At 39.4% G+C, this 25,616-nt stretch overlaps 1 protein-coding gene across 1 annotated transcript in view; it reads left to right on the forward strand.

Moving 5' to 3' along the window:
* LOC143288454 (uncharacterized) overlaps nt 1-24,200 on the forward strand; it is a 42,269-nt gene extending 18,069 nt beyond the window's left edge. Inside the window, exon 2 of the mRNA XM_076596955.1 lies at nt 1,691-24,200. Coding sequence (XP_076453070.1) covers nt 1,736-2,863 — 1,128 coding nt within the window. The 5' untranslated portion in view covers nt 1,691-1,735 and the 3' untranslated portion in view covers nt 2,864-24,200. The remainder of the gene's footprint in view (nt 1-1,690) is intronic.
* Nucleotides 24,201-25,616: the final 1,416 nt, after the last annotated feature.

A 25,616-nucleotide genomic window follows, 5' to 3' on the forward strand; every position in this document is an offset into this window, starting at 1 on the left:
CATTTATGTAATATTTTTTGTTTGTATGGGTGTGTGTTTACGCATACCCAGATTCAAACACACGACTGTTGGCTGCCGTTCTTTCTCTGTCTCTGGACCTTGTAATTGGAATGAACTTCCTTTTTTGCTTCATCAGGTCTCCACACTCAGCTCTTTCAAGTCTGGCCTTAAAACCCACCTCTTCCCCAAATAGCCTCCCTTCCCTGCCTCTTCCTTGTCTTCAGTTTTGTGTTTTGTTGTTGTTTTTTTATTGTTGTTTTTGTTTTTTCCAGTTTTAGTTATGCATGCGTTTGAATGACTGGTGCGAAAGCGCTTTGATTTGTCTCTGCACAAGATACAGCGCTATATAAATATAATAATAATAATAACATTATTATTATTATTATAATCCACTGTCTGTATTCCTGTCTGTCTGCCTGTCTCTGTGTCTCTCTTCCTCTCTGTCTGGCTATCTGTCTCTTTCTCTGTCAGTCTCTGTTTTGGCAGTATGTGTATTTCACATCAAATTCTTTGGTTTTAATTCATTCAACTTACAAGGCAAATTGTTGACTGATGAATACTGAGTAGCATTCTTTCTGCTCACTGATGTGGAAAGAAAGAAAAAACCCTGCAGTCCCAGATCTGTACACAGCCACTCATAGCAGAACCCACAAAAAGAAATTTTTGAAGGGTGAATAACAGGCACAGGACAAATATGAAGGGTGTGTATTTAAATTCTGTACAGTCAGAGACATGTATGTAATTTTTTTTGTTTGTATGTGTGTGTGTTTGCACTTTATAAGCATAATCACACGCGCGCGCGCGCACACACACACACACACACACACACACACACATCTGAGAAAGGCCACATCAATTTATTTTCTAACCGTCTGAAATCTGTCTTATGGTCTATTCACTGGAACAATAAATTTGCTACTTGTGAAAAGACAGGTCTGCAGTTTAAATCTGCCTTTGTTGTGTTTGGTTTCCTGAATATAACACAGCTTGATGAATTAAGCTGAACATTTCCTACCCTTGGTGACACATTCCACAACAGGGGTTAGGTTTCCGTGTTCTCCAACTTTTCTTTTTTGCAAGCAGTTCAGTTAAAATGTCATGTAGCAAGACAGCTTCTGATCAATAATTATACTAAGAGGCTACGTGCATGTAAGTGTCAACCACTCACTGCTGAACAAGCAGCATAAATGAGTGTGATGGGTGACATATTGTCTTTTTCTATTATCTATGGCTGAATGTCTAATATACTGTGCCAACCAGGAAGATGGCCAGTTACTTTGCTTCATACTAGCTGTCTGCCTGTTCATCTGTCTGTCTCTGTTGCTATGGTTAATGGAAAACTGACTTCCAGTTGTTGATTTTTCTGTCTGGATTAAAAATGATAAACTGAGGTGGGATGTAGAGAGAGGCCCATATGAAGTATTTCATCTAGGGCTTTGAGCTGAGAGTTATTTTTGTTATTTGTTTTGCTGAATCTGTAATTAAAGGTTATTGTTGACAAAACATTTTAAAACTTTTAATCACTGGTTTCTGGCCAAAGCATTTGAAGGAGAGAAAGGATACAAGTGGAGGAAGGCTACAGTTTTCAAGTATGTAGAAATTTATAAAATGGGAAATAAACTATTATAAAGCTCTATTTGACCATTCCTTTCTGTGTTGCTGTTTCACCTTGGGTAAAATTCTGTTGCAGGCACTGAGAAAGGCCTTGGCATGTGGCTTTGAAAAGGATTCTACCATGAGACGTAAAGTTGTCCACGTTCTGATTGCATTTGGGCTCATAAACGTTGTTGCTGTTCTTATTTTCTATGGATGGATTGTCAGTCGTCAGCTTTCCAGACAAAATATTAATCATGTGTCTGATGTAATCATTAGAGGAAAATCAGGCATCACAATAACAAGTGAAAACATAGAAGATGTGAGGAAGGAACTGCTAACTGGCCACACTTTGAAGCCGCTCCGTCAACAACAGCAGAACAGACAGGAGAACATCCCGCCTGTCCCAGAGTTCTCCAAATCAGATTATATAGCACCACTGAATGATGAAATCGTTCAGAAATATCAAACCTTTCCTGACAAGAAGCCAGTGGATTCCATTCTTATTCTTACCCCTATCCATGATGTTGCAGGCAAACTTAAAACCTTTTTGCATCTTCTTCAGTCAATAACTTATCCTCATCATCTGATTTCCATTGCTTTTGGTGAGGACAGTAGCCATGACAACACTCTGCACATTGCTGACGACATTGCTGTAGAGCTGCGGAAATCCTTTGTCAGAGTGGACATCTTCCATTTCAACCTCTCTGGTCAGGTCAACGGGTCCTGGAGCAACGTGCACAACAAGAACAACCAGTTTCATCGCCGTAGACATCTTGCTCAAGCACGCAATGCCCTTCTGCGAGCCAGTTTGAAAAATCAGGATTGGGTCCTATGGATTGACAGTGACATCAGTTTTCTACCACCAGACATTGTCCAGAAGTTGTTGTCTGCAGAAAAAGACATTGTGGTTCCTGTCTGCATCTACATGGACAATGGGAAGAAAAGAGTCTTTGATAAGAACACATGGAGAGAAACCAAAGGCTCACTGTCTTATCAGCAGTCTCTCTCATCAAATGATTTGATGTTAGAGGGATACGATAACACCAAAAGGCTGTGGCTTTCCGACTTGAAGGCGGAAGGGCGTGTTGTTCCTATTGATGGTGTAGGGGGGTGTACTCTGCTGATACGATCAGAGTGCCATAAGAACGGACTGATTTTTCCAGAATCTATTTACCAACACCATATTGAAACGGAAGGTCTTGCCAAACTTGCCAAGCAGATGGGGTATGATGTTTATGGAATGCCATTTTTAGAGGTCACTCATTGAGTGAAGAATACCAAAGCGGTGTCTTTTGTTAATGTTATGTTACAGAATTATTTGCCTTATGTTTGTGCTAGTTTTTCACCCAAAGTATTTCCCTGTCTTATGTTTTGTTTGGGGGTGGGGTTGTATCTCGCTGCTTTTTTTCCTTCTGAAATATAACCTTATTTTAGAGAGATAAGATACATGGGTTGGAGTGCTTCCACATCACACATATTTGGGTATTGGCATTTTGGCTTCTTTTCTTCTTTTTATATTAGTGTGGCAAAGTAATATTTGTAAATGTATTTTAAGATAATTATTTTTTTTACCAATCTCGCTTACTTTGGTTGCGTCATCAGCATGGCCTTTAAATCTCTCACAGAGAGCTGGCTGTATGTTGTTGGGATTTTGGGTAGTGAGCTGTTGGAATCTGTATTACTTGGATTTGTAACTCGAAGCAAGTTCTGTCATATGTGGAACGACTTACACCATTGCCCATTTCTTACATTGCATGACACAAAACTATTGCAACTTGCATGTATCAGCTAGCACCCCAATAGGCAGCCCCTGGACTCCAGCTGCAAACGTTTCATATTCTGATTACAAAAACAGTCGCTCCCAGCCCCATCCATGAGGATGCTCATACTTTCAGGCAAATTAATGCTATGTCACTGGATCTCGTTCAGTTTTTCACTGCTTGTCCCTCCCCCAGCCTCTCTTCATAATGTCAACTACAGAAGTGCACTCAAATGTCTGCATCCTCAAGATGGTGAGGATACATAAAGAAGAGAGAAAAACAAATCCTCAAGTATGCCTATGCCCAGAATCCAGTATGTCCACTATTGTCTAGTATTTTGTTTAATTGTTCTTGATCTAGTGTGATATATTTTGGATACATATGTCTCTTGATCTGTTAAGTATAATTGAGGCAGCTCCTCATGTCAACACTGATAACCTTGTAGGTTAACTTTAACCAGGGTGATGATTTGAATGTTCCCTTCTCTCTCCCCTTGTCCCCTTTCCCTTCTGCCAATGTTGACCATTGCCTTGGAATCGAACTTACACTACACCAGTGTGAACAATCGTTAAGCTGATGCATTGATTTGCATTCAGTTTTTATACTGCACATTTTGTTTGATTTTGTTCCATCATTACCAGATTTACTTACATTTTATTGGAGTATACATATAAATATGTGTGTGTGTGTTTGTGAAATATGTTCTTCTTTTTCACATGTTTTGTTTTTTCCTTGTGTGTGAGATGGGGTGGGATGGACTATGGAGAGAGAGATAGATTAATAAATCACTGACATTAAATCACATACATGACAAAACACTTACATTGCATTGGTTCAGTGATTGGCTTCATTTTCAATTTCCTTTTCAGGGTGTATGATAAACAAAGTCAGCTGGGTTTTTGGGTATTGGTCGTTCAATGTGGTATAAATATCCAGGGTCTGAAGCCCTTTTTTCTTAATAACTAACTTCCTATACTACTTTTTACAAGTGTATAGTTGGCACTTGAGGAAAAAAATGTGAACTCTCTGACATGAAATGAATTATGGCATACATCATTTTACTGCTTTTAGTGTATGCTGTCATTTTACCAGCCATTCCATCATAAATCTTTTTTTTTTTTTTTAAATCATGTTTTATGAGTTGAATATGTATCTTTTATGTGCTTACTTTTTGTGTGCTTTGGTTCATGTGTGCAGCCACACTCACATGTTTGAAAATGCATATTTTGTCTGTTTCTCAAACTGTACCCCAGAAAACTACCTGGACTTGCCATATTTTATTATATAATGTGTTATTATTTTGGTGGATGTTTTGAACCAAAACATGCATCAGCATGCCTAATGACATCATCCATGATGAACTGAAGGATGGGACACCTGAAGGTTGTGAATTTTTTTCTTTTTATAAACAACAGATATCAAAAACAACCAAACCGCTCATGTGTTTCCAGTTTGTTTTTGTTTTTATTTCAGCTCCAATATATTCTTTTAAAATGCTAGTTGACGCACTTGTGTAAACAAAGTGAGTCTTTGTTATAACTCGGTGTTCGGTTGTCTTTGTGTCTGTATGTGTGTCTGTGTGTCCATGGTAAACTTGTAACATGGACATTTTCTCTGGAAATACTTTGTCTGTGAATACCAAATTTGGTTTTAAAATAGTAGGGGAAAAAATCTTCACAGTCATACCAAGTCTCCAAAATTAAGCAGTGTTTTCCATATCATTAACAGTTGTTTCGTTGAGGCTATTTCTGGGATTCCAAAAACACCATATTACAGCATCTCAGTGGCAGTAGCAAGGCGATACTTGAAAAGAAGATGGCGTGACCTCATTTTTCTTGTTCACAATTAAAAGGAAAGAAATACAAATTCTGGACAAAACACATACAGTGACACTAAATACGCCGTTGACATGTGGACACTAAATTAACTAGAATGAACATAAAAGAAAAAATTGAATCCACCGTTTCACTGAGTTTCGGTCAGCCTTGTCTAGGCTGGTCTGTGCAGATCTTGTTTTTTCTTGTTTGCAATTAAAAGAAAAGAATTCTGGACAAAACACATACAGTGACACAGACTACATCATCAACGTTTTTACTGCATATGAACATTTTAAAGTGGATACTCAATTAACTAGAATGAACATAAAAGAGACAGTGAATTGACTGTGGTACTTTCTGGATGGTTGTAACTAAACTTGTTGTTCATCTTTCTAGATCCAGAGAAAAGGGCTAAATGTTGCAGTGTGATGGATGTGATGGCAACATCTCCTTTACCATAGACTTTGAAGGTTTCTAAAATGCCATAATAACATGATTTAAACAGTGTTATCACTTTGAATACTGCAGTTGATTTTTCACCCTTAAGATAGCATTGGACATTGGTAGATCCTCGACAATGCAGTGACATAGACAATTTCTTCCCACCTGAACATGCTGGAATCAAATCTGCTGCACTTAAAAGGCTCTTAGGCTTTTTTTTTTTTTTTTTTACCTGAAGCTTTAATAATAAATACAGAACACATTTTAACAATTATATTTTTGTTGGTAGTGTATCACAAGTGAGTGCTGAAGGCCTTGCCTCTCTTGTTTTTTTAAATTTTTTTATATATATATTTTTTTAAAGAGATGTTTGTTGTCAATAACACAATATATATATATATATATATATATATTGGAACACACACACACACACACACACACACACACACACACACACACACACACACACACACACACACACACACACACACACCTTTTTATTCTTTTGTTTTCATTTAAGCAGTAAATTAGATTTTTTTTATCATTGTTCTGCAGGATAGTGGAAGTTGACCACAGACAGTTAATGTGAAGTGAGACTTTATGTGAAAGTGTTTTGTTCTGTACTCAGAATATCTCTGAGTCTACAATTTTGTCATATTTTGTTAACTTTTGCATACAAACAGGGTAATGCTGTATGAAGTTACAAGCTCACACATGAATTGCTGGATCCCTGAAACATTTCCATCCTTTTTTTTTCTTTCTTTTTTTTTTTTTTTTTTTTTTTTTTTGAGAGGAGCAGGTTGTTTTTGTTTGTTTTGTTGTTGTTGTTGTTTTTAATTTGTTAATTGATGATACATTTTGATGTAACTTTTGAGTGTTTATGGGATGTTGATTGAATTGTTCTAATTAGTCCCTTTTGGGTTTTTTGTACATATATTCTCCTTTTACTGATCATGTACACATGAGCATGCAAGCCTGCACACACTCAGATTTCCCATCTAATATCACTCAGTGTGAAAAGATGTTAAATAAAGAAGAGCACACACACACACACACACACACACACACACACACACACACACACACACACACACACACAGAGAGAATCAGTCGGACAAGATGCTGTTTTAAATTAAATTCCAAAAATTTTACCTGATCCTTTTTTCATTTATTTTCATGATTTATTATTCTTAAAAATGTTGGGACAGTGGAAAAATGCCCAAATATTGGAAAGAGACAATTGTGGTTCCATTACTAAAAGAGGGCAAATGCAATACCAATATAAGAAATTATAGGCCTGTTGCATTAACATCACATGTTTGTAAACTAATGGTTAAAATTATCTTAAACAGGTTCCTACATTACTGTGAAAAGAATAATGTAATACCAGTCACAATTGAGTCAGGCAGGATTTTGAAAAGGTTTATCAACAGTATAGCTCTTATAGTCTTAACAAAATTGACAACAAATGTAAAACGGCAATCTGCAAGACGCAGATGTGTTGATATAACCAAAGCATGATTATGACCAAGTTTGCCACTGTCTGCTGTTAGATATTAAAAAAAAAAAAATCATTGGACTGACAGGCCACATTTATGACTGTGTGAAAAAAAAAAAAAAATTGATAACAGAGTATTTCAAAGAAGAACATACTCAACAAAAAGAACTACTGAAATGGGTATTCCCCAAGGGTCAGTTACAGCTCCACTACAGTTTTCAGTGTTAATGTTTGACTTACCAGTTCAAATATCTAAAAATTTAGTTTTGGTACAAAATGTCGATGATATGTGCATGTGATGTAAATCTTAAAAAGAAAACTCTGTACAGTATCCATTATACGAGAAAGATATGTCCTTATCAAGTTGAACTTGATGAAATAAGGCAGTATATGGGAAAACAAGAGAGGCAAGGCCTTCAAGACTCACTTGTGATACACTCAACAAACAAAAAAAAACAAAAAAAATCTAATCGTTAAAATATGTTCTGTATATAGCTTTGGGTTAAAAAAAAAAGAAAGAAAAAAAGTCCTAACCAGATTCGAACCCCGCGTGTTCGGGTGAGAAGAAACTGTCTTACCCATTACACTATCATGGCTCCTTAACTGACATTCTAAAATTTAATATTTGAACATACTTTTTTAAAGAGCAATAAATCAATTGCGGTATTCACAGTGAGAACGCTGTTTAAATCATATTATTCTGGTGTATCTTGGGCATTCAAAAAATCTTTAAGGGCAATAAAAAAATTCTTCTTAAGACCACGGTAAAGGGAGACATGGCTATCGCTGCAATCACACTGCAACATTTAGCCGTTTTCTCTAGATCTAGATAGATGTACAAGTTTAGTTACACCGGCCGGGAATGTAGTACGATACAGTCGATTCAATTTCTCTTTTATGTTCATTCTAGTTTTAAAGTTGATATGAAAGTTGAGTATTTTGTTAAACTAATAACATGTAGAGCCAAATACAAGTACTTCTAAACGTCGTATGAAGTGAAAAGGACTTTATTTTGAGAAAAGTCAAGACTGGATATTTTTACGTTTCATCAGTTCAAGGGTATTAACTCGCATGGTTTACAATTTTTAACTGTGAATTCCAACTGATTCTGTGGATATTTTTATGGCAGTTTGGGGCATAATCCATTAAGTGATGAGGCGTTCACAAATCTTTCTCTGAATAAATATTTAACGGTCTCCTCCAAGTTTCCATCACATGTTATTGTGTATTGTCAATTGAATATAGGATTGAACGGGCAGGTCAACAACTTGAAACAAAATGGCGTCGTTCGCATTCGCGAAGAATATGAGCACACGCTTTGAATGTGTATAAATATGTGTACGCAATTGATTTTTGCCCATGACCTTCAGGGCTCAGCCAATAGATCTATAAAGTCTACTCGACGTATTGATTTTAGTATTTTCTGAAAAAGACCACTTGGGCGAATGAACATAGTGAAAGCCCTGTACACTGAGAGTAAAACACACAAGCTTTTTATGTATTGAGTATAATTTCAAAATGTAATGTTTACGATGAGAAAGATCAGTTTAAAACAAATTAAGTCCCCTAGCATTAATTGCAGATTAATTTCCCTTTTTTAACTATCTGCACCAAAACGTTTGCAAAATAAATAAAACTTCCATGCTTAGCAAAATAAGTTCCTGTTTGAACAAAAAATGATAATAATGACTGCTCTTGTTGTTGTGTCAGAATATCAGATCAAAGTGCCAAGTTTAGAGAATAAAAAAAAATAAATATAACAGTAAATGCAGTTTGCATATAATTTGGCTTTTTTTTCTTTCTTTTTTTTTTGTTTTGTTTTTTGTTTTGGTGCCCATCCCAGAGGTGCAATATTGTTTTAAACAAGATGACCGGGAAGAACTGAATTTTTCCTATTTTTATGCCTAATTTGGTGTCAACTGACTAAAGTATTTGCAGAGAAAATGTCAGTGTTAAAGTTTACCACGGACACACACACACACACACACACACACACACAGACAACCGAACACCGGATTAAAACATAGACTTACTTTGTTTACACAAGTGAGTCAAAAATTGTATGTGTCAGTCATCACAAAGTACACCATGTGAATTTGGATTTCCTTTTTTCCCCTCCTATCTCCTTGCAGTAGATAGTGAATACTATTAGAGAACTTTCCTCTGTTTTATTACTGGATACTCTGAGAGAACTTTCCACTATCTTTCTCACACCTATCATCAGACTGACCATGCAGTTTTTGTGTGGGCTTTCAAGCAATGTATTAATGCTGTGTCAACTTGGTTCACTCCTTTTGAAAGACCAAGTGACTTCTTTGTGCATAGTACCAGTATGTGTTTCCTTGTCCAAAGCTTCTGCTATATACACAGCTATTTTGCCTCCTGACAATACATGCAGCTTTCTGGTGCTCTAAAGATCAGTCCTCTGGTTCACATATGTGTGTATTTCCTTGGTAACCATGGTAACTCTTTTTCTTTTACGAAAGAGATTATGATTCTTTTTTTTATCTGGTTTTGACGTTTGATGCATTGTCTTTTCTTATTTAATTCAAAATTCTGAGTGTGTTAATACATGTTATAACAGGTTAAATTTCAACATTTTTGTTTGGACTTGTTTTGCACCATTGGCAGCCAGATGAATGGTTAACATGAGGACTGACTGACAGAAGTCTTTTTTTTTTTTTTTTTATTATATATTTACATAATCCCTTGACTGCCTGGTCTGTTAAAGCAATGGAGCTCTTGGAGCCTTCTGTGATGACTGTTTCCATTAGATTTATTGAGGTGTTTTATCAAACATCTGTGCCTATGTTAGTAGGTGGAGAACCACTGACCAATGTTGAAAGGCCAATAAAAGAGGTTCTCTTCCCTTTTTCAACTCACTGAGTCATAAAGTTCTTGTGAAATCATTTTTTCGCTCTAGAATTGAAACTGGATTTCTTCAAAATGGCAATGCCATGACTTTCTTGGACTCAAAATCCTTTCATTTTTAAACATGTAAGGAAATTTTGAATGATGCTGATAGTGAAGAAGTAAACTTGTTCAATGAATCAGAAGATAATTCTGATGAAAAAGACACAAAGCTTTCTGCTCCTTTTTTTTATGTTATGTTAAAAGCTTGTGCATCTGTTTGCAGAAATATTCACAAAATATTATAAACATGCAATATAGTTGCAATAAAACTTGACAAATCATATAATGGAGCCCTTTTGCACATCCATCGGGTTGATTTCACCAAAACTGCCACAAATAGAGAAGCCACAAATAGAGTGGTTTAAATGAACTGATGTGGGTTTCTTCCTGGCCATATGGAATACAACCCACCTAAAACAGTGTCAAGGGATTAATAATCTATGCAGTTTTTTGGTTCATGGAATTCATGCATACAGCTTCCTAACTTTTCATCTCTCTCATTGTGTATGAGAGAGGGTGTATGTGTGTGAGCGTTGATGCTTTTGTACATGACCATGTGTATGTATGTGTGTAAAAAAGAGTGTGTGTGCATAAATAGTATGTTCCAAATTTTTTTCTGTATACTATTAGCACAATAGGTCTCTACCTGAATTGAGGTATTTCTCGTTTTCTGCAAGATATACGAATTAAGCAGAAAAGACATGAGTCTTTGTAGAATGTTGAAATCAGTGCAAAATATTTCATGTGGAGAAGATTGAATTATGTGAATGATTATGAAGAAAACATTTTGGGAATTATTAGAAAATATGTTGGAAAACAATCATATGAATTTTGATACTCCTGCGAGGTTTTTAATTCCCAGATATGCTCTTTCTTTTTTCCCCACAAGAAAGCATTTTGTTGAAATTGAGCATGAATTTTAAAAGCATTAATTGTTGTTGATATTTAAAAGAAAAAGGTAATTTCTGTACAAAATGAAATAATACATGTTGTTAGATTTTGCATTTACAAACATCATTGTGTGAAGTACTGTTGTGCCTTAGTCTCTGTGTGCAGCTTTGGATTTCTGTGCCTGGGCTGCAAGAAATATGATGTCCATTTCTTCTGCTTCAGACACTCTGTTGTGATTACCTGCTGCTTCACTTGAATGAGGGCTCATTGTGGTCATGCAGTGTGTTTGACATGTGTTGTGTTGTTTGTGATCCTCAAGCAGTTTGAAACCACTAATTGTTGCTGTTCTCCACCAGACATCCCCACTCTCAGTGATGTCAGAATTGAGAGAGTGAGCCAGGAAATCCATTGTGACAAACCGATCTGTGGTCTGTCTCAGCAGCATGAGGTCATTATGAGGAACAATTAAGGATAGCTGACATCATTCATTACATCTGTATCTGACAAGTGATGACATTTTTAGTTCCACAGATTCACATACACGCACACACCCTTGCTCACGTCCACACACACACACACACACACACAAACACACATTGCTTACATAAGCACGCATACATACACACACATGTGCTCGCTCACTCACTCACCCACCCACGTGGAATTCTGTAAAAGAAATTTTCTCTTTTCAGTCACTCTGTTTCTGGCCATTTCTTTTTTCTTCTCTTTGTTTCTTATCTTCTGCCTTGGTGGTCTGATCACCTTTTTTTTCTAGAAAGTCTTGAACATTTTTTGTCCTTTCCTGGGCTTGATAATTGGGCACTCTTACTATTTTGTATTCTTATTTGCACCTGGGATATGTGAGTTGCCAGATGACATGTTTTGGTATTCTGTGTCTGTTATTATATATGTAATTTGTGTATATGTACCATCATGTTTGTGTCTGCTTTGTTTCTTTAATCCTCTGGTGAAAATTTCTTGGAATGTATGTTGGGCTTTGGGGTGGGGATTAGGAGGTTGGATGTTTTTTTGTTTTTTGGGTTTTTTTAGCCCACTCATTCTATAACTTGATGTGCACAGTTGTGCTTTATGAGAGGTGTGAGCCGGGTAAAAGGATTAAAGTGATGTAACCTGCAGGGTATAAGAAGTTTATAATTATTAAAATGTTGTAACCAGCGTGACTTAAATTATTCTTATGAAATGATGGTATTATATTATTTTAGTATGTGTGGTAATGATGATGATCATGATGAAATATTGTCAAGCTCTCGAGGAACAAATCTTGTTGTTTTTGAGGTACTATTCAATCCATTATTGTTACTTTTGTTGTTCAGTGGTCATTTGGTTGTTTTGACTTGTCTATTCAAATCGTGTTCACCCTCTTACTCTCTCTGTCTTTCTTAGGAAGTTGTATGTGAGTTTTTGCTTTATTCATATATTGTTTCTCCTTTTTTTTTAATGTACGTTTGCACAGTTTTTTTCCTCCTATAATATCTGAAAACCTGTTAGTTGTTTAAGCATGGTGGACATTTTATAATAGAATCCTTGAGAAAGCCAGTGTTGTTTCCCCGTGGGAGGTGGAGGATCTTTTCAGAATAAAAAGCATCCCTGTGCCTTCTGTAAATTCTGTGCCAGAAATTTGTTTTCATTTGTTCTCTTTATTTTTGCCTTTTTTCTTTCCTCACTGTTGTCTGCTTTTTCTGCCTTCCCAGTCCAGTCCTCATTTTTCAAACAAGCCTTGACACTTTTTTCTCTTTTCTGCAGCTTGTGATGTACTATGTGTGCTGTTTTGTTTGGCGATTAGGAGGTGAAATTGTAAACACTTGAATGGGTTCTAGTTGTCTGTTCTGCAGTGTTATTTGCTTATTTGGCCTTTTTTATTTATTTATTATTTTTTTGTTTAGCTTTGAAGTATTTTTTTCCTTTTTTATGATTTTTTTGTAATCTGGGGGTGATAAATTAAGCGGAAGGGCTTATGTCCTCAGTCTTATTTTCCCTATGGAGCTAAATGGTTAGGATAACATGTCATCATCTGTATTTTGTGGTTTTGTCTTGGTGTTTTGTTGTTGTTGTTTTTTAATAGATGTGACAGTTTTGTGTTGATGTGGTTGAGCATTTATATGGTTTGACAGTCCTGATATGGTCCTGTGCAGTCGGCTGGACAATAAGTAACAAACATTAACAGCCACCATTGTGGCAAAACTTGCCACAGCAGGTATGATAAAATCTGCACCATGCTCAAATAATTACTAAGAGGTTTTGAGGTTTCATAGGAGGGAAAAAAACCTCTTCAAAAGTAACTTAAAAAAGAAAAATGTATTAACATAGCAAAAACTCAGGTAAGTCTTACTGATTTTAATTTGATTTACTTTTCACAGTTGATTTTATGTTCCATGTATAAGTTATAATGTTGGTTTTGACTGGGTTTATTTTGATGTTTTTACAAGTGATTTGTATATTACATATTACAATTGAGTATAATAAATAAACTGATAATGTGTGTGATTTTTTCCAGATGTTTTCATTTTCTTTTGTGAAGAAATCACAAGTATTAGACAGTGTGCCTTAATGTTTATACTAGCAATTTTATACTTTATTGACATTAACTTCATTGACATTGTTCATATAATAAACCCCAATCAAGTAGAGTGATGGCCTAGAGGTAACGCGTCCGCCTCGGAAGCGAGAGAATTTGAGTGCGCTGGTTCGAATCACGGCTCAGCTGCCGATATTTTCTCCCCCTCCACTAGACCTTGAGTTGTGGTCTGGACGCTAGTCATTCAGATGAGACGATAAACCAAGGTCCCGTGTGCAGCATGCACTTAGCGCACGTAAAAGAACCTATGGCAACAAAAGGGTTGTTCCTGGCAAAATTCTGTAGAAAAATCCACTGCGATAGGAAAAACAAATAAAACTGCATGCAGGAAAAAAATACAACAAAAAAAGGGTGGCGCTGTGGTGTAGCAACGCGTTCTCCCTGGGGAGAGCAGCCCAAATTTCACACAGAGAAATCTGTTGTGATAAAAAGAAATACAAATACAAATACAAATAATGTTCACATCCATGTGAGTGTAAATTGTCTGTGCATGTCTTACAAACACAGCCAATGTTAACATGTCCACATGTATCCTTCAGAATGGTTGATAGTGTGTTAACATAAATTGTTCAATGGTAGTGTTCGCAGACTTTGTCAGTATCCGTATAATCTGTAAATACAACTAACAGTATATACAATTGATGTGTTCCAATTCATGTACATTATATAAACAGTTTCCATGATTACCCGGAGGAGGAGAGCAGGGGACAAAAGTGAAGTGGCTACAACACTGTTCACTGGCCATCTTTATTGGGTCAGAATTTGTCATTTAATGTCCACAAACAGGACTTATTATCATCCTGTTTTGGGACATTAAATTACAAAAAACAGGATTTATTATAATTGCATATGTAAATGTGCATTATGTGAATAAATGTGTATGACAATGAATGTGCATGTGCAGATGTGCATAAAGTGATAACATGAAACTGACAGTGTATTTGCATATGGAAATGTGCAGTATGTAAATACATGTTTTGGACAGTGTATTTACATGTGTAAATGTGCATAATGTGAATACATGATTTAGACAGTGGAACTACACATGTAAATGTGTATTGTATGAATACAGGAGTTTGACTGTGTAGATGTGCGCTGTTTGAATAGATGATTTAGACAGTGTATTTACACATGTTAATGTGGATTTTGTGGAAAAACAACAACGAAAACATGGGACGCTGCAAGATGGCTGGCTACATGAAAGTTTGGTCAGATATATGTCAATAACAAAGATAAATGAATACAGATCAGACCTGTAGGTATATCATGCAATGGATGATGTACTTGAAAGTTAGGTTAGATATTGATCAATAAGATAGATGAAGAAATAAAATGGATCAGACCAACATGTATTATTTAATGGACAGTCTACATTAAAGGTGGGTCAGACATAGGGTCTGTTACCATGGATGGACTACCTGTAATGTGTTACATATATATACCCGCACAGGGTTTCCTGAAATAAACATATCTTGTTTGGGGAGGGAAAAAAAAACAAAACAAAAACAGTTTCATGATTTTAGATGTTGATCAAAGAGACTGAACAAAAAAAAAGAAAAAAAGGATTTAATTACACATACTTAACCGTGACCCAACTAGTGCAGACTCCGGCAGGGGTCTGACATTCCTGCCTGTGCAAACTACTATCCGCCTATGCGGAGAAAATGAAACTACGGCCGATAACCTCCCGGAAGTAGGTAACCTCCCCTTTGTCCCGCTGGCTAACGCCCTCTTTTTCCGGCAGCCATTATGACTCCTGTCCTGTGCTCTCCATACGGCTAAGTTTTTTTTCTTGTATTTTCTGTCTGTCTGTCGATTCTCGGGCGTTCTTGTTTTTTGTCAAATTTTGTCTCGAACCAGGTCACATAATTATATGGTTCGATTGGGATATCGGGCTAAAATTAAGGCGCGATCGATATCGATTCGCAGACACTCTGGGCCCTCTATTTCTGGCCCTCTCAGCAACGCCAACCCGACGCCTCCCCCACTTCCTTCGTTTCCTCCGGTTGACTCCAGACCTCCACCACCTCCTGCACCCTCTCCGGCGACTTCTAGGGGCACGTTACCCCATACTCAGGTCAGTGGTGCCATTGATGCTTTCCTTTTCAATTCGCGAACGAAGTCGACGCGATCCGCGTTTCTCGGCCCTGCCACTCGGTAGGACACCCGAGTCGATCTCCTCTATCACTTTTCCCATGTCAACAATGGAATTGCCATAACCCCTTTAATTACACATACTGGGAATGTGCCATAACCCCTTTGGAAAACAACACCATACACTGGCTTTGGATCCGCACGCTAGACTGGGCCCTATGTGCAATGCGTCTGTGGCGGCGGCCGTGACATTGGCTCACGCGCCCCCCATGCGGCATGCCTCTTCCGTCTCGGATCCTATGGCGACTGAGGCGCTTAGGGATGCCCTCCCCAGGGGTAGGGAGGAAGGTGGACCACTAGGGGACACGCTTGCCCATGCGTGTGCATCCTCCCCTTGTCCGATTTTCCGATCCAAGGGAGACAACTCTTGCTTCGGCACCCTTGCCGGTGACCGCGGCAGTTACTTCCCTTTACCGGCACGGCTCCTCGCCAACAGTGCAGGTGCATGCTCGGTCCCTTCAAGCTTTGCTGTGATGACCCCATTTGCCACACCGCCGGTTGCTGCTGTTTCCCATCCACTAATGGCGTCTCAGCAAGCTGCTCAACCAAACAACCAGCAACCCATTGGGAACTTGCTGCGGCAATTATGCACTGGTGCCACACCTAGCGCCTGCTCCACCCCTTGCGCACAGAGCAGATGCGTGCACGGCCCATTGAACTTCGGCAGTGACAGTTTTTTCTGCCCCACTGCATATCTCCACTGTTTCCCAGACTAATATCGGCAATTCCACGTCGGAGTGCCTCTTGATAACTCGATTCTGCCACTCGGCAGTGCTCGGGCCGATCTTGTCTGGTTACGGTGCCATCATGCCACATGTCCCCAGTCTCGCGTCCGATGGCGACCGATTCAGTTCAGGATGCCCACGGCACTAAGGGACATTATTATTATCGGTTAAGGTGGCATAGAACCACGGACTCTCGCACGCAGCATGACGCTCCTCCCTCTACAGCGAGGAAACGTCACACCGGGGGATATGTGCTCTAAAGACACCATCCTTTTCACCGAATATCGGCGCCAAGGGAGACAACTCCGCATTTGTAACCGACACAGCACGTCACTCCTGCCCCCCGTGCTGTCCACCTACGATGTTTCTTCGAATTCTCATTGGGTCCTCATGCCCATTCATGGACTTTACACATCATTGCACAGCAACTACACCTTTCTTGCTGTTTCTCAGGCTATTGGCGACTGAACTTTGGGGTTCTTCATCCCCCACACACGCACACAGCCCTCTGCAGGCAACCAGTCCTATAACCATTCTCTTCTTGTGATACACAATAACAGGAAATAAATCACAGTATTTCCCTTAAAAAAAAAAATAATAATTTTTTTTTTAAAAAGCCCATATATGTGTATATATATATATGTGTGTGTGTGTGTGTATGTATATGTGTGTGTGTATATATATACACACACATACACACATATATATCTATGAGATATCTTGCTACATTTATTCACTTATAGATGTATACTTATCCCTCAGAATACACATGCGTGTGCGCTTATGGGATAGGTTCAGACAACTTTCTTATTAACATGTACAATTATATTTCTATCTCTATTCATTGACATCTATTCATTGAGATTCCCTACATCGTAATATAGGCACACTTGCATTTGCGGCCTTCTGTCCACAATGCCCTGAACTCTCTGCGCCTACATACTTGCACTTTATTCATATGTGTATGTAATCTCATATTTAGGTGCATACACAGAGTCCTTTCCATTACTGATTATGCACACTTACCCATTTACTTGGCTATATCTGTGCACGCTACACGTATGCTTATACAGCCGCTTATTTCTTGTCTTTCGATCCCTTGTCATTGGCATATTTCTGACATCAATACTTGAGTTGATGGAAGTTTATATTCCCTTTGCACATGTATGTATTCATTTTCATAAATTCATCCCTACCTCGCTTTCGGAGGACGACTGCACTCACAGACAAAACTGCCTCATTCACGCCTGAATGTATGCTCCTTCACATTTTAGTAGTGGCTGGTCCTTAGGGACCCACACACCCCCTTCCCACCCACAGGGCTAAGAATGCCCTCGCTTGGCGCAAGGAGGGACAAAGCAACCCAACTCATTTGCCTGCAACAATCACCCACAGGGCTGGAGATGCCCTAACCTGGCACAAGGAGGGATGAGGCAGTCCAACTTAGAAGTGCCACTCTGGACACACATGCCCTTCATTCCTCCCCAGTTTGTACGGCATCCCTTCTTCCCCCCCTTGCCAACAACAACCTTTTGTTTGCACCACTGTGGTTGTGACAACAGCTCCACACGGGCCCTACATCCTAGCCAGCCTTCCTGTGAAGGGGTGTCAATCTTTGATTCCCAAAATTTTTGCGGACCCAAAACTGCCCACTGGGCAGAAGACAATCACCCTAAGCCCATCTCTTCCACTCCTCTCTAGTAGCAGAAGGCCTGGGTCATAATTGTTTTCCTCTACATTTGGGAGAAAGGCTTATTGACGAGGATGGATGCGTCTCACAGAGCACAACGAACCGTCCATTAGCCACAGGGGTGTACCTTACTGCCCACTCATACCAGCACGGCAGATGCCGCATTCAAGCACATCAGTTCACCCCATCACCTTGCTTGAACAGAGATCCAGCATCAACGTCTCAAACAGTTGGCGTTTGAAAGCACTTTCTGCACTTGGTCTTCCCTGCCCGATCCTTTCAGCCTCAACACACAACCACTGCTGTGGTTACAGATGGCCACTCCTTCTCAAGCTCTGTCTTTCCAATGAGACACTTCCAGGGGTTTTCTAGCCTGGGCAGGCTATCCCATCATGGAGCCCCAGCCTTCAGTCAAGGGCCTGTCAGAGGATGACTTGGTTGTCACTTCGGAAGCAAGCACCATGCCTTTCAGACACATGGTTGCACCACAAGACCCCGTCAACTCTTTCCGGCTTCCTTACATTGCAATATAACCTGCATGGTGGACACATTCATCCCTCAAGCACACAGCAACTGTTTCCTGATTTACCCATGCTGATTGGTGCCCTCCTAGGAACAATATATGATAATCAGTCGCGTACAACAGTCACCATCGGAACAGCAGAGGAAGCAACTGCTGTCCCAACTATTCGGGCTGGAATTCGATTATACAATTTCCAGTAGAGAGTGTTTTGCCTAAGTTGCATACCCGGTTCCTCGATCAAGAGGGCCTTAGAATGGATCCCAATGGCTAGTTAGGCCCAAGGCTACAGCACTAAGTCCCAGTGCAATTTGACTTCCAGTCTGAGAGACAGTCATTCATGAAAGGCTAAGCTGCAAATGATTTCCCTTTGCAATTCAGAAACCACTGATAATACAGCTCTCACTTTGCAGTTGGCCATATTGGAAACGTATCTCAGATCAGTGCTTTGATGTAAATAGCCAGTACAACACATCTTGAGCCACTTACCTCCCTGCCCCGCCCCGCTCCATCCCAGACTCAGTGCGCACCACACACAGCCAGAGGCCTGTCATGGATCTGGTCCCCTTTCTCACTACAGAACCTTGAGCAAAAAAATTTCCCCATGGAAACCCTCTTCCATTTGGTATTCCACCACAGAATGAGACTGAGTGACATGTGGGCGCATGAAACGCACTTCCACAGCCTGATCCAACCCAGCCATTGACCACCGACAACTATCTGCAGGTGGCTCCAACATGCCACACTCAGGTAGAGAAGCCACCAAGCCTTCCGTAAGCCCCTTCGTGATGATACCTACCTGGGTAATTACACAACCCTGTCTCAGAGGCACCAGGGACATCAAGTCTTTTGTTGCCAAATGTCTGCCATTCTGTGCATAGGCAACATACCAGTGCTGCCATTTTTTGGCAATGACAAAAAAGTGGTGGGGGGAGCGCCCATTGCCTGTCAGGTCGCATGGAGCTCTACAGATCTGGCTGTCATGCCTATGGCAAGCCCAACATGGCAACCTACCTCTGTCTCGTGCCACAGTTTCCCTCAAAACCAAAAATCACTTCCACTATCGGCCCACATCCGATGTGGAATCATCAGATCAAACCACATGTGCATCTCCTTGCATTGACGCTCAGCCGCGCTCAAATGAGACAACCCTATAAGGGTACATGCTTCCTTCCCTTCCTTTGATTCTAAGGGCTCTCAGTAAAGTGTGGATTCAACCCACCGACCCGATTTTCTTTGCCCTACGTTTAAAGAAAAAAAGGACTTATTATGATGGTATGCAATTTTTCTTTTTCTTTTGGTCATAATATCAACATAATTATAAATTATAATAAAGTTGCATAGTACCTGAACATATTTCTGGAACTCTCTCTCTCTCTGTCACATGTATACATGGAGACGGACACCCCATCAGTGAGCCAGTCTTGATGGAATATCTGGAACTGGACACCAGCTAGTCCATAATTCATTGCCATGGTCATCCAGAACTGCTGACACGCTATTGGTGCTGTGTGTGTGCACTGTTTGTATGACCATAATGTTGTGGAAGTTGTCCACTATGTGAACTGGTTGATTAATAAAGAAAAAGGACACCTCTGTCCACCAGTTTTGAGACGCCTGCTGGTCACTGCACTCTTGACAGATAGGCAATCAACTTGTGACCACAGGAATGTGCTACAGTGTTGTTTGAAATTGGCTACAAAAGCATTGTCCCTTGCAAAATTCTGAAGAAAAATCCACTCATATATGTCTGTATGTGTGCACGTGGTTGAAAGCCTAACTGAATGACATGGGAAAACACATGAGCACCTAAAGGCAGCTGTCAGTTGGCTCCACCCAGGCAGGCAGTCTGTTGTGCAAATAATACTGTTTGTAAAGTGCTTAGAGTTTTAATCTCTGATCAAAGATGGGTGCTATATAAGTATCAATGATGATAGATAGTAGGCAAACAAGAGGGGATAAAGTGTGATGGATGGACAGAGTGGGAACATGTGGGGTACATGTGTATGAAGTTTAAAAAATCATAGTGTAGCAGAGTTATATTGCTGTCCAACATCAGGCTTTCAGAAAATATATGCATAACACTAACAGGAAGGGAACAAGTAATAAATTCTGACAGCATATTTTGTGAAGGTCAAAGAAATTCCTGTGAATTTTAACATGATCACTATTCATAATAGCAAGAAATGTGAAGAAACTTACCCGGACAAGAAAGTGGTCAGCCCCTTTGATTTATAAGTGGCTTGTATATCAACCATCTGGCATTAAATTGAGCATGTTCCATTTTCATGACTGACAAGTGCTTTTCTATGTTGATCTGTATGTTATTCTAAAATGTAGGCATTGTGCTATGTTTTGCAACTATAAACAAATCTTGGCAAGTCCAATGATTAAATGAAATGCTTCATCTGATTCACCTTTCTGCGTACAGCAGTGTTTATGTGCATTTTTGAATTTGTGATTTATTTTTCTTTGTAAGGGACACAAAAATAGCACCGTATCACATGCATTGCGAAAGTGCATGAAGTATTGACTTTTCATGTAATTTATAGAATGGAAGTTTTTAGTTAAAGTTCACAGTCATTTTATCTTTTCAACTGTAACAACAATTTAGAATCCAGTTTTGTTGATCAGTTTATCATGGAATGTTTTTTTAACTGAAAGTATGATGTAATGTGCTTTCATGTTTAAGTTACTGTTTAAAAACAACAACAATAAAACATAATTCTAAAGGACTCAATCCATTAATTTAATGATGCATCCATTATGCAGTTTCTTTTTCTCAAGGCTTGACTGAGCACGTTGGGTTGTGCTGCTGGTCAGGCATCTGCTTGGCAGATGTGGTGTAGCTTATATGGATTTGTCTGAACGCAGTGACACCTCTTTGAGTAACTTAACTGAACTAAATGCAGAACTGAATGAGAACTATCTCAATGGCTCAGAATAGGCAGAAGATTGACAAATTGTTAAAAGCATTTGAGATAAATTGACAAACTTTATGGACTAAAACCATAAATATATGTTCCTTAAATCCACCCATCTTTGATAAAGCAGTCAAATAGGCTTCAGTCTCTCTATGGAAAGTCAAGGGGGTTAATTTTCCAGTATTAGATCTTTGGATATACATTGTGCTGTCGTTTAGTGCTATCAGATAACAGGTGACCCTTTCACTGAGCAGCTTTACCAGAAGAACAGCAGCTGAACTTCATGTGGTTCAGCACCAATCTCATTCATGAGTCAACTGAATCACTACATAATGTACATGATCCAGCAGCTTCCAAGCAGTTACAAAGCATCCACACACAGGAAGTCCACGTTTCACTCACTTTTCATGAGTTGAAGTTGTGCTTTTCAGTTTATTTCTTTTTACAAAGGCATGCAGAGATGAGACTGGTGTCAAACTGTTGGCTTTGTGGCCCCATGCTTTGGTGACGTCTCAGACAAGATCACTGATCGCCGTTAAAACCAGTGTGGCTTGCTTTTTTTTTTTTTCTCAATTCAGTCAACAGATTTATGTGTGAAAATATCAAAAGTGGACTACAAAATTTGCCAAGGACAATCTGCATGCCACAGGTTCTTTTTACATTTGCTAATTGCGTGTGACACACAGGACCTCAATTTATTGCCTCTTCTGAAAGACTAACACCCAGACACTGTGTTATAGTGTGCATCTTCATCCAGTCTCCCTACATTTCCCCGTCCCCTTCCACCCACCCTTATATGCCAGTTTGATCTTTGATGTAGATAAGAGATTGAACAGTCACCACCTTCGCGTGTGTCACCACCTTCGCGTGTTCCTGCTCCTCCCGGCCTCCCCCCTGATTGTCCCCTACACCACTATGCTCCCTCAGTCATGTCATCATTTTATTTGAACATCGTTATGTTGGAAAATGATGCATCCCTTCATACAGTCTGTGTAATTGTTCACCTGCCACCCTTTTACACGTACTGCTGCAGTGGGTGGCGGTGCCATGGAATCTGAGCCATGGGTTTCTCTTTGATCGGGCCGGCTATCATACCCACCCCAACCCCCAACCCCCAACCCAGCGCCTCCTTCCTTGCTACGTAAGGCGTTTATTTTGTCATCACGGTGTTCTGAAATGTGCAGTGAATGTCAGTCATTCACTCAGCTTCAGTGTCACAAGACTGGTCATTGGTTCAACCTTTTTTGTACGAAGTATTCACAATGCGTTGGGAGGGAGGAAGGAAAGTGTGCACACCCAACTCTTAGTTGTCTCCCGGAAGAAAATAGAACCAGGCACTGGTTGACTGATGTGAAGGTGCGAGTGTTTCCTTGACTAACCTTTGTGGCAGTGTGCTGCTGGAGTTCGTGCTGCAGGGCTTTGCGCTGTGTGGTGCTTCTTTCTGCTTTCTGTAAACACTTTATTACATTTTTTAACAGCTTTTTTATGGATGCTAATTTTCATTCCTTTTCTAACATTTCCCCTATTGAATACAAAATTTACTCAAAATTATAACGTGAGATTGCTAACTATATATATATATATATATATATGTGTGTGTGTGTGTGTGTGTGTGTGTGTGTGTGTGTGTTGATTTGCTGTGATACACAAGTCCTTTGTATGACTTGGCTGTCATCTTAAATGATTAAATAAAAGTTAAACAACAAAGCTCACGTATTCTCGGGACGACCTGGATGTGCCCACACCCACTCATGTATAGAGCTAAAATTCAATTATCTACAGTCTACATTTTTTAATGTAATTTCTGGAGAGCCCAGAGTGGCATGAGGCATGCAATGCGCAACGTCCATCGCGTACGTGAATGCACTGCCCGATACGTGCAGGTGAGAAGGGAAATAGTGAGTTGACAGATTTGATGGTAGCATAACAAGCGGACTATATCTGGGAAAATCATGGTTAAAAAAAGAATTTAAATGAGTAACTGAAAATCAGGAACAAGGCCATCAGCCTACGATCACCTCAAAGAAAGAAAGAGAGAGGGAGCAGCCTAAAGTCTAACCTGATGGAAGAGCAAGAGGCATTATTGATCAAACGCATAATCTCGAAACCACCTCGCATTTTAAAATGGAGCAGCGTATCCAAATGCATGAGACTGAACAACATGCTGGACGTCATGTTCATGGCCTCGAAGAGGTGAATGGGATTTTTGTTACCACGGTGACAACAAAAACTCGGTGTGGCAATGTGTGTATCTGTGTGCGAATGTGTGTCTTTGCGTGTGTGTCTTTGCGAATGTGCACGTGTGTGTGCATATGTTGTAGGAAATGGTGTGCGTGTGTTTGAATTGTGGGAGCTATGTACGAATGAAGCATGTTCCTTATTGAATTTGTGTGGGATCGACGTAATATGGGGGAGAGAGAGAGAGAGAGTGTATGTGTACGTGTGTTTGTGTGTACGTGTGTGTGTGTGTGTTTGCCTGCTGTGTGTATGCCTAATTCGGCTGAGGCAGTGATACTTTCGTGTCTATGAGACGCACATAACGAATGTGAATTTCTGTGTCACTTGATTCGTTTATCAATACCGCCACGTGTTGCTTGTTTCATGCACGTATGTGTTTGATACTTGTTTGAATTACTGTGTTGTGACAGCATTACAAATGTTATCGATCCACGGAACACCTGTGCCAGTGAGTTTCCTTTTCACCGGTACGTGTGTGCTTTGTCTTACTTCTTCCACGCATATTTGTGTGTGTGTGTGTGTGTATGTGTGTGTGTGTGTGTGTGTGATTTCGAATCTGTATAGATATGAAATCAACTGATTTACAACAAATCATGATTTGAGAGATTTCGACCGTTGATCTCACCGGAGATTAGAAAAGAGAGATAAACCACTCGCGGCAGGCCCCTTCTTACTGTCTATAACAGTGCTGAAGCCGTTTTGGGGCACACACGCAGTGCGGAAGGGTGGGGGTAAATCACCCTCTCCTTCCCCACCTGAAGGAAACTGGTCGGTTCTGACGGTTCAGCTGCAGTAAAGCGAAAGTTAAGTTATGCCTGGAATTTCCCACGTGTAGTAAGATTCGCTGTATACAATGAAAACCGATTCATTTTTGCTTGGTTTTTAGCACGTTTGCATCTGCTTGAATGTAGATAATATAAAAAGAAAATAAAGCAGCTCCCCCCACCACCAACTCCTCTCCCCCCCCCCCCCCCTCAGCACAATGTTGCACATGAGAGAGACGGGAGACAGTTATAAATTATTGAACTGCGTTTTCGTAACGCTTCTTTTTCTTCACACTTTCTGGTTTACATCACCATTTCTTCAACAACAACAACAACAACAACAACAAAAAATATATATATATATATATATATATATATATATATATATATCAAAACATAAAACACATATTCAGCTCTGTCTCTCTTCTAACATCTGTCTATACATACATACATGCATACATGAATACATACATACATAATTTCATATAGATCTATCAGTATGTAAATCTAAATCTATCTATATGTACATAATCATATATATAATTCATACATATACGAACGCTTCATGTTGCCCGAGCAGACCGTTGTATTGTGCTCTATCTCTCTCTCTAAGTCTCTGTCTCTCTCTCTCTCGGGAGTTTTACATGGCTGTTAAAAGCATCTACGATTCTGTACTTGTATGTGTTCGTGACAAAGGTATTTATTCAGACTTTTTTCAGTGTCCAAGAGGGGTTAAACAAGGTTGTATGCTAAGCTCACAGCTGTTTTCCTTTTTCATCGGTGAATTGGCAGTGGAGTTATCAAAGAAGGGGAGACATGGAATACAAATGATACCTGGCGCAACAGATTTGCTCTTAATGCTATTTGCTGATGATGTTGTTCTCTTGTCTGACACACCCATAGGGTTACAAAATCAATTAAATGCCCTTAAGCAAGAAACAGACAGACTACAACAAACAGTGAATCTCGATAAGACCAATATTATAGTTTTCCGCAATGGGGGTCATCTTTCGACTCGTGAAAAATGGTGCTGTGGTGATAGGGAAATAAAAGTAACCAATGCATATAAATATTTAGGAATGTTATTCA

The sequence above is a fragment of the Babylonia areolata genome, chromosome 12 (genome assembly GCF_041734735.1).
Source record: "Babylonia areolata isolate BAREFJ2019XMU chromosome 12, ASM4173473v1, whole genome shotgun sequence".
Lineage (NCBI taxonomy): Eukaryota > Metazoa > Mollusca > Gastropoda > Neogastropoda > Buccinidae > Babylonia > Babylonia areolata.